At 50.9% G+C, this 10,333-nt stretch overlaps 1 protein-coding gene across 1 annotated transcript; it reads right to left on the reverse strand.

The window, feature by feature from the left end:
* Positions 1-2,878: 2,878 nt before the first annotated feature.
* On the reverse strand, positions 2,879-9,785 carry MRPS15 (mitochondrial ribosomal protein S15). Its single transcript, XM_021683707.1, has 8 exons — positions 9,457-9,785; positions 9,113-9,157; positions 7,942-8,017; positions 6,781-6,829; positions 6,211-6,295; positions 4,822-4,880; positions 3,371-3,562; positions 2,879-3,035 (listed from the first exon to the last, which is right to left on the reverse strand). Exons 1-8 carry the CDS (start codon positions 9,587-9,589, stop codon positions 2,898-2,900), a joined length of 777 nt encoding a protein of 258 aa, XP_021539382.1. The 5' UTR covers positions 9,590-9,785; the 3' UTR covers positions 2,879-2,897.
* Between the last annotated feature and the right edge of the window lie 548 nt (positions 9,786-10,333).

Raw genomic sequence — 10,333 nt, forward strand, 5'->3', positions numbered from 1 at the left:
TTCAGCAGTTGCCATTGTCAATATGAGGCATCCCTTTAGTGGCTCCCAACTATTTGCCAGATCACAGTTTAAATGCCTCAACATGGCATTCAAGACTCTCCACTCAGACTTCAACTACCTTTCTATTTATTATTTTTTTTATATGTAGGCTCCATGTCCACTGTGGAGCCCAACATGGACCCTGAACTCACACCCCTGAGCTTGAGACCTGAGCTGAGATGAGAGTTGAATGCTTAACGGATTGAGCCACCCAGATGCCCCTCCAACTACCTTTTTAGAGACCTCTTCAGCACTCCCTCATTGCTCCCTAATCCAGCTGAACTCATCTACTTCATCAGCTTTGCCCCCTCAATGGAACATCACCTCTTCCTCCTAACCACACCTACCACCGCAGTTTTGCCCTGACATTTGCCAAGCTCAAGTCGTTCCCACACCTTCTCTGGCCCCCTTTCCTTCCCAGCCAAGTTTTTGAGTACTCTACATTCACAACCTGAATTTCCTTAACATCTTCACTCCCTACGTCACTGCAGCTAGGATTCAGCTCTCTCCGTCCTACTGAAACTGCTTTACCATGAAGACTTTTTTCCCCTTAGCCAACATATCAGCATTGGATACTATACAGTAGTTGACAGCTGGCAGTCCAAGGCTTTGATTTGATTTTGTCTGGTCTCTGCAGTTTTAAAAGGGACAATAACTAGGATAGGGATATATCAAGCAGCTTAGCATCACTATCTTATACCTGGTCTTCATACATGACCTGCCTGATTGCTAAAGGCATTTTAGTATGCTATAGCATAGAACCCGCCCATAGCGTCTCAGATCATGTTTTGCCCCTAGGCAGTGTGGTATAATGAGCAGAACACAGGCATGGAGTAAAGACAGATATGGCCTTGATTCCCAGGCCTGTCTTTAACCAGCTGTGTGAACTTGGACAAATTACCTAACTTCTGAGCCTTAGTTCTTGCATGGTAAAATGAGGATAATCATGCCAATATGGGGTGGATGGGTAAGGAAGGTGGCTTTAAGGAGGAGATGAGATACTGTGCCTAAGGCAGCACTTACAATGATGCCTTTCCTGTAGTGCCTGCTCCATGGTGTCCCTTTTCTCACCTTCTCCACTGGTCCCCCTAAATGATGGCACCCGGCCCCTCAGTGCGGGATCTCCACGTAGCTGTGTCCACTCAAAGTCCTGCCCCATAAAGGGCCTTCCCTACTGTTCCTGGGGGTGACATCTGAACAGCAAGTCTGCAGTACTGAGCCTCTCATCTCACTTCTGATTCTGCAGGACCCCACGCTCTGTTCTATCCTTACTTCAACAACCCCCCCCCCCGCCAGACCCTCAGTTGCTCCTAAGATCATCCTTCCCATCCTGACATGCCCTTTCTTTGTTTACACTCCTTCTCTGGGCAATTTTACTCACACCCATGGCTTCAATCACCATCCAAACCTAACCCCTAAGCCTGTCTCTAGCTTAAGTCTCACTGTAGTCCCAGATCTAAGTTTCCAACTGTGTTTTGGATGTCACTTTAATATACCTTCCCCCATTTTGGCTTTCCTTTTCAGAATGAAGCCCAAAGTCTTTTCCCCACTGTTGTGGACTGAATGTTTGTATACCTCCCCAAATTCGTGTATCAAAGCTCTAAGCCCCAACGTGATGGTATTTGGAGGTGGGGCCTTTAGGAGGTAATGAATTAGATGAGGTCATGAAGGTAGGGTCCTCACGATGGGATTAGTGCCCTTATAACAAGAGGAAGAGATCTTTCCCCCTCCCCCTTGCATGTGAGGACATAGAAAGCAGCAGTCTGTAAGCCAGAAAGATTCCTCACCAGAAACCAAATTGATCAGCACCTAGATCTTGGACTTCCTAGCGTCCAGAACTTTGAGATAGTAAGTTTCTGTTGTTTAAACCAGTTTATGGTTTTTAATGGCAGCCTGAGCAGACCAATACACCCAGAAAACTCTATTATTATCTGGTGTTTGCTTTCCCCTCTGACCTTCTCTCTCCCTACTCTTCTCTTTGTTCACTCAGTTTTAGACACACTGTCTTCCTTGGGTTCTTCAAACATGCCAAGCATACTCAGACATCAAGGCCTTGACATTTCACTTGGTGTGGATGGGTGAGTTTTGCAGGAAAAGGGGTATCCATAACTCCCCAGAATTTATAAGGAATGTTTTGCATATGCGCAGTTTCTTGGGGATAGGACTTGTAGCTTTTATCAGACTCTCAATCTGAACACCAGTACCCCTGACCCCCAAACAATAAATTGCTCTGATGTCTCCCCCTCCCATCTACCCTCCACACTGCTGCTGCTTAACCATCTAAAACACAGACTTGGTGCTATTATCACTCCTTTGTTTTAAACCCTAACTGTCTCCCCGCTCCCTAGAGGGCAGCCAGCACATCAAGCCTCTCACCGAGCAGCTTCAGCTTACCTGTCAAGCTTTACTTCCTGGTCCCACTGCTCCTTGAACACGGCATGCACCTGTGGACTTCTCTGCCTTTGCACTTGCAATGCCTTCTGCCCAGGATGCTTTCCCACCCCGTTTCTGCCCGGTGAACTTCCACTCATCCCTCAGGGTCCAGTCCCGAAGGCAGCTCTTATAGCTGGCCTACTCACCCGGCAGTCAGCTGGCCCCACTTCCTCTGTGCGGCTGGGTGCTCGGCCTCACCTCTGCAGGGACATCACCTGGACCACAGGGTGCTGTTTACATGAGTGTGTGTGAGGTGTGTTGTGAGAATGTGTCCTCTGGTGTGTGAGGGCAGAGGCTCTGCCTCCGACAAGACTGGGATCTCGGAGCTGAATGAAAGAAATTCCTCCTCCTCCTCCTCAAGCCACACAGAGCCCCCCTTCTCTCCTATTATCCGTTAAGGCAGAAAGACAGAACTCAAATACAATTTATTGGTTTTCTTTGATTGCCTCTGGTCCAGCTTTGGAAGGGCTCTCTGGGTTCTTCTGGCCCTGTTTCCGGGCCGCTGCTGCTTTAGCTTTTAAGGCCCTTCTTTGCTTCTTGAGCTTTTGTACCTCCTGGAAGACCTGGGGATGAAAAGGAGCAGGAAGAGACTGTAATCTTATGCAGCACCTCCGGCTTGGCGCAGGTGGGGCGGGAACGGACCTCCCTGGACGGGCACGCCAGCCTTTCTCCGTGGGGGTGATGGCCTGTGGGTCTCCTCAGGGTCTGGGGCCAGTTCCGTGCCTCAGGCAGGAACAGAAAACCCTCCTGCTGCTCTCCCCACCACAGTCCCAGAGCGGGGCCAACCAAAGCAGCAATTCTTTTTTTTTTTTTTTTTTAAAGATTTTATCTATTTACCTGACAGAGAGAGAGAGAGACAGAGTAGCAGAGGGAGAGAGAGAGAAATTCTGACTCATACCTGAATGCACAGGGCCTTCTTGGCTGCCCAGCGTCGGTGGCCTTTCCGGTGGTACAGAGCGGGGGAGGTGTACTCAATCCCCAGCTCCTTGCATACCTTCTCGAAGACACTGTAGTTGGTCTTCCGGAGGTTTTTGAGCATCTTTTTCCTCTGATCGATGCTCATCAACAGATAGCGCTTGTGGGCTTTGTCCTGTGAGAGAGGTGGTGGATTACTTTTAGTATTATATAAATAAGTGGTATGCCACTTTACGGTAACAAAGGACGGTCACCTTATCTCTCACTGGAACCTCCCGACAATCGGACACAAATATTAGTGTAATTCTGCGGTAGGTATCGTCATTGTTATTCCCATTTTATAGACAGGGCAAAGAAAAGGCTCAAAGATATCCATCTGATTCACATAAGGTGCTAGAACTGGGCAGGGTAGGGCCTTTATGTGAGGTCAGGTCTTCCATCTGCGTCTATGGGTCTCACTCCAAATCTCATGCTCTTTCCCTTCCCACCCCCCTGCACAGCCTCCCCACAGCTCGGCCAACCGTCAGCTCGGGTGCAGAGAAGGCCTGGGGCTCCTCTGTGAGGGACCTCTGCAGTGGGGCTGCTATTCCATACTCCGAATGAGCAAAAATCTCATCTCCAAAGAGCATGCTCAGCCGGCTCCAGGGAACACAGAGGTGCCACCCCAGCATGGTGCTCGGACCAGTCTGGCTTACAATGGTGCGTTTGTTAAAAATACCTGCAGCTGCCTAATTACAGCAGCTCTGTGCCCAGTGCTGTGCTGGGATATGGCATCATGGTTAAGAGTGTGTGCCCTGGAGCAAGACCCCCAGTTTCAAGTCCTACATCATTTCCCAGTGCTGTGCCTTCAGAAAGAACCTAACCACCCCATTACAGGATCATTCCCCTGTAAAATGGAATAGGGTAGTTATAAGGGTTAAACGAGCTGATGTATGTGAAGTACTCAGCACAAGGCCTAGAACTTCACATGACCATGCTGGTGCTTTATTATTCCACATAGTCCTTGCAATCCTCTCAGCAGGTACGTCTATGATCCCCACTTTACACACAGGAGAACTGAGGCTTGGGCACGTAAAGTAACTTCCCCAAAGTCACACATCTGGTTAGTGGAAATGGCAAAGCTGAGAATTTGAACCAAGTCCAAGAATATTCAAGAAATATTTACTGAGCACCCACTACGTGCCAGACACTGCGACCACGTCCTGAAGTTTGTGTTCTTGACCGTGGGTGACACTCAGAGCTGCCCTGTAAGGCTCCCATTTCCTACTGGAGGCAGGAGGGAAATGTTTTCCCCACTGTAGCTGAGGGGTGGGCACCCTGGTGTTGTAGCCACTTGGCTTCTCCAGCTGCTTCTCTGGACCCAGGGCCCTTCACCTCTTAGACTCCTCTCCCCCAGCTGCTGGTGCTTAGCCGTGAGCGATGCCTAAGGTTTACCTTTCGATGTTTCTGCATGTGTTCTTCATAATTGCGGATCTTGACAGTCAAGGCAACAACTGAAACCACAAACCACAGAGGATGAGAGCTGGCACAGAGGAAGGAAGGGCCCGGGCCTGGGTTATGTTTTAAGACCTCAAGGAATAACAATCACCAATGCTCTGGCGAAGCTCTCTACAATTCCCAAAGCACTCTGAATTTCAAGATCTCAAAAGACTTTGGATTATCTTTCCCTCAGAAAGCAAACCCTAAGGAAGGAATGTTCCTTAATCTTCTTAAAGCTTTTACTTTTTTACTTGTCAGAGAGACACAGAGAGAGCAAAAGCAGGGGGAGTGGCAGACAGAGGGAGAAGCAGGCTCCCCGCTTAGCAAGGAGCCCGAGGACCTGAGCCCCGCTGAGCAAGGAACCTGGGATCATGACCTGAGCCAAAGGCAGCTGCTTAACTGACTGAACCACCCAGGTGTCCCGGAATGTTCCTTAATCTTATAAAGGTATCCCCTGACCATAGCAAATAGCATTTTTTTTTTTAAGATTTTATTTATTTATTTGACAGAGACACAGCGAGAGAGGGAACACAAGCAGGTTCCCCACTGAGCAGAGAGCCTGAGGCAGGGCTTGATCCCAGGACCGTGGGATCATGACCTGAGCTGAAGGTGGACGCTTAACGACTGAGCCACCCAGGTGCCCCGCAAACAGCATTCTTAATGGTAAAACTTCAGAGCATTCCTATTACGGTCAGGAATTAGTCTACGATACACGTTATCGTTCTTAATGATTCAACACTGTGCTGGAGGTCCTAGCCAATGCAGGAAGATTAGATTCCAGAATGTCAAGGGTCTACTCCTTGCCTCTCCCCTTCCAGCTGCCACCCTTAACTCTGTTTTCACTAATGAGTTTTCAGAATTAATCAGCTCCCACTCCTCTCCTAAAGCCCTGCAATATCCTTTCTTAGTTGGCCTCTTGTTTGATTCCTGCCTGTACTGCAAAGATGGAGGCAAAGGCAGAAGCGGAAGGTGGCCCCAAGGAGACGCTCTCACTACAGCAGGCCCTTCCTGTATACACAATGAGTTTTGGCAGCATTGTAGAGTGAGGTGGAACCTTGGCCCTGATCACCTGGCCCTTGGCACCACCTTAGCTGCAGAGTGAGAGAGAGAGACAAGCTTTGGTTCTGAGGAGACTTGCCTGAGCTCACAACAGAGGTATGAGGTGGGACCTGGGCGCTGACTCCAGCATCACAGAGTCCAGTTTTCATTGCCCTGGGTCCTTCTTATCTCTCGCTTCATCAAGCCACATCTAATACCTGGTGCCCTTGTACACAAGGGCCCTGGATGGAGTACCAGCTAGCAGACTCCCCTGCACTCCCACTCCCCAAGGGCCCCCTGACCAACTTCGAGCCTCCAGGGAACTGGTGTCCTCAGGGTTTGCCACAATCTTGTTCATCAGCTGCTCTTGCTTGATTTTTAGCTTCTCCTTCTGTGAAGATAGAGACAGGGAATCTGTGAGGTCTGGCACCCACTAAGAACTAGCCTTCATACCTCGAAGGCCCTGGCTGCAGTCATAGAAACTAGGCCATAAAGCTCAGCGCCTGGCTTCACTCTGTTCACCAGGGCATGGCCTTTGGTCAGCCCATGGCTATTCACACCTAGGTGAGCCCAAGGCCAATGACAGGTGACATAGCTTGTTAGATGAGGATCTCCAAACCGTGCTCAATCATTCAGGCATTAGATCATTACTGAGTACCTACTGTTTGTTGGGTGCTGGGTGCTAGGGATACAACGAGAGAACAAGATAGTCCCTGCCCTAGACATGCTTCGTCTGGGGGATGGACAAGAAGACCCAGAATGACAGTGGGATAAATGCTGTGAGTTGAGAAGCATGGGATGGAGGTGTTACCACATTAGGAGGGAGTCCCAGAGGAGAGGACTGGGAGAGGCCAAGGTTTGGCACAGGTCACTTACCTGGTTTGCCATTTCTAAAGACAAGAGTCTTCTCACGACATCGTCAAACCTGTGGGAAAAGCATAGCTATGAGAGACAGGTGTGGGGGAGAGGGGACAAGGGAATCAGTGCTGGTTCCATTTTAGTTTGAAAAGCAAGAATGATTGAAAATTTCTTTTATAACAAAAGTGTCTCTGTGGAAGTGGGGAGCCATTTCTCAGGGATTAAAAGTCAGCCAGAATCTGATTTGCTGTGCTGAGAACATGGAATGATGTGATAACTGCACAAAATTGGGGCTGTCAGCTTGACTGTTCCAGGCTCCTCACTGGGAAGGCAAAGGGAGGATTTTCTTTCTTTCTTTTTAAGATTTTATTTATTTATTTGATAGAGACAGACACAGCGAGAGAGGGAACGCAAGCAAGGGGAGTGGGAGAGGGAGAAGCAGGCTTCCTACAGAGGAGGGAGACCGATTTGGGGTTCGATCCCAGGACCCCGGGATCATGACCTGAGCTGAAGGCAGACGCTTAACGACTGAGCTACCCAGGCGCCCCCAAAGGGAGGATTTTCGTTTCAGCTAGAATATGGTTCAGTCAGTCTGTCTTGAGACATTTCAATTTTTTTTTTTTTTTAAAGATTTTATTTATTTATTTGACACAGAGAGAGAGCACAAGCAGGGGGAGCAGCAGGCGGAGGGAGAGGGAGAAGCAGGCTTCCTGCTGAGCAGGGAGTCTGATGCAGGGCTCTATCCCAGGACCCTGAGATCATGACCTGAGCCGAAGGCAGATGCTTAACAGACTGGGCCACCCAGGTGCCCCGAGACATTTCAATTCTATAATCATTGTTTTTTACCCCTGTCACACGGTATGGTGGAAGGGACTGCCCAGCTCTTGCTGTATAGGGCAGGGGCTGAGCAGAAGGATCCTGGCTTTGGTGTCTTTCAGCCCTGCATGTTGCCTCCCTCTATCTGAACCACAGTAGAAAAAAAGGCAAGCAGTTGAGCTCCATGAACTCCATTCTGCCCCTGCTGCCCCTCATCAAGCCTGGGCTTCAGTAGTTCTCTGCCCGGTTGTATCATCAAGCTTCAGATACAGCGGGCCAGGCCTTGAAGCCACTGTCTTCCCTCTCTCCTCCCCAATCCTCTTAGGGCCCCCTGCCTCATCAAAGAGATTTCTTTCTGCTTACTTCTCAATTCCAGGAATGTTCTGGTAGTCTTTGAGCAGCGTGGAAGGGGGCGGGTCATCTTCTTGGCTGGGCTGGACTGTCAAGTGTAGGGACAAAAAAACACCCAGAGTCAACTCTCACTGCCCATCCTCCCTGTCCTGACTCTCTTCACCAACTCTGTCACAGACACCCAGGGCCTCAAGCAAGGCACTAGAGATCTCTGGGCTCAGCCTCTCCTTTGCAAACCCTGTAGGCAACTGTCTTGATATTTCACACTCGGAGTAGATGACCTTTCCTAAGGTCCCATATTGTGCCTTTACCTCTCACACCACTTTAGATTCCCCACCAGAATGGGTCCTTTTGTGGATGGCCTGAGTTTGACTCTCTTTGAATCCCCTGGTCTGGTCTATGGCCTCATGTAAAACAGACACTCAACAAACACTTGCTGGCTGACAGCATGAATGAAATAAGGGGGTTGAGGAGGGCCCTGAACTTTAGGACACAGGAAGCACCAAAGACCACATATAGAAAACTCTAAGCCTTGGTGTGTGTCATATTCCCTGGGAGGTGAGAGAGAGGCACGAGGGAGATCAACTGGTCCTCTCCAGTCCGCCCCTGCTCTGCCGCTATGTAATCACAGCAGTAAATGCTAATATATACTTCATGTTTTGCACCCAGTGCGAAGAGTGCTCTCTTCACGTGTTAGCACTGAATCCTAACAACAATCCTTTCAAACAGATACTTTTATAATCGTTTTAGAATGAGACTGAGAGAGAGAAAGTAACTTGCCCAGTCTCATTTACCTAGGAAGAGAGATCTTCCCACCATGCAGACTGCCTTGGAATGGGTAAACCAAGCCCTCCACCTCAGAAGGACACAAAGCGCCTACCTATACTCTAGGTAGACCTGGGTGGTGCCAGCACGCCCTCCCTCGGGCTAGCTCATTCTCACTCAAACCCCGTCCGCAGGCTCCTGCTCCGCACCCCCCCCCCCCGCCTCTCCCCCACGCCAGACAGGCTTCAGGCTACAGCCTGGTGGCAAGGCGGACGTGGGGGTCTTCTGCTCAGGCCCTCTGGCCTACGCGTCTGCCCACCCCATCAGGTGGTTCTAACTAGCCACCTCCCTCCCTTTGGCCACCCGGCTCCCCTCCAGGCAGTCCCTCTCCGCCTAAGTCCCACCCGAGAGCTCCTACCTGGTTTCTGGGTGGCATATCCGCGAACGGCCGGGAGGATGACACCTACGCAGAAGAGAGAGGGCTCAGGCCATCTCCTTAACTAGCCCAGCCTCCATTCCTTTCTATGGCCCCTGCACTACCCTTCCTGCATGGTCTTTGCGCCTCGGCGCCTAACCGCCGCCCCAGTTCTTCCGCACCCCGCTGCCCCACGCCTCTCCCACCTCGTCTTACTTCTTCCCCATCCACCGGCCTTTCTCCCTCATCCTGCCGCTGCTCTTCTCCCCTATCCTCGTCCCCCGTATCCGCCATCTCCGTCCAACCCCACTTCCCTCCTCGCGTTGCCCCGCTTCTCCGCGCCTCACCGCGAGGAGAGGGAAGGCCCCACTGGAAGGAGGGAGGCCTGGCACACGCTCCGCCCGGCAGCCCAAGGACTGGGGCCTGGGCCACTGCCTGGGTCCGAAGCGACCTCAGCGCCCTCCACGCCGTCCTCAGCATGGTGACTTGTGACCGCGCGGGGCCGGCGCCACGGCCGCCGTCCCTTTCGTGGCACGGACCGGGTTACATGGGCGCCGCCATGCTGACTCCGGCTCGACCAATGGAGCGCAGTTGCGAGACCGGAGCAGATGAGGACCGAGACAATGGATTAGAAAGGCGAGACTCGGGGTGCGGCGGGATTGGGTCCAGGGGAGAGGTCTGGTTAGCAGCTGCGCAGGGCAGGAGGCTGGGTGGTTGCGGGCCTGGTTAGTGGTGTGCGGTGCTGTATGAATTCTAAGATGCCGTTTTTTCCTTCGGCATGCATCCCACCCTTAATCCCACTCTATGTTCCTGACCTTGAGCCCCGGTTATTTTGGAGGTTTTCTTTAGGGCCTGCCTTAGTCTTCTCCCCCAACCTAGTCTTTCTACCTCCTCTCCCACCACATTCCAGGATGAGGCCCCGTAAGAGCTACTGGGTTTCATTCAGCCTCCTCTCGGGCAGCCTTGTAAGCCTCGTGATGAAGGTCGTTTATTTTGGAATGAGACAGCTCTGGGCTGGAATTGAAGCTCAGCTGTTTACTCACTGTGATCCTGTGGGCAAACCACCCCACCTTTCTGGGCCACGGTGTACTCATTCATCAAACGGGAATGGGAATGGGAATAACAGTATCTACTCTTTAGATTGTTGGGGTATTAACTGAGGCAGTTGTGTGCAAGGGACCTGCCTGCTATATAGTAGGCATTCAGTAAGTATTTGCTATGATA

Source organism: Neomonachus schauinslandi, chromosome 4 (genome assembly GCF_002201575.2).
Source record: "Neomonachus schauinslandi chromosome 4, ASM220157v2, whole genome shotgun sequence".
In the NCBI taxonomy this organism is placed as follows: domain Eukaryota; kingdom Metazoa; phylum Chordata; class Mammalia; order Carnivora; family Phocidae; genus Neomonachus; species Neomonachus schauinslandi.

Coding starts and splice junctions, on each gene's coding strand:
- MRPS15 (XM_021683707.1), bottom strand. CDS start 9,589: ATGCTGAGGACGGCGTGGAGGGCGCTGAGGTCGCTTCGGACCCAGGCA. Junction 8,018..9,112: donor ATATGCCACCCAGAAACCAG/GTAGGAGCTCTC, acceptor TACACTTGACAG/TCCAGCCCAGCCAAGAAGAT. Junction 3,036..3,370: donor AGAAGGCCCTGTGCATTCAG/GTATGAGTCAGA, acceptor TTTCATCCCCAG/GTCTTCCAGGAGGTACAAAA.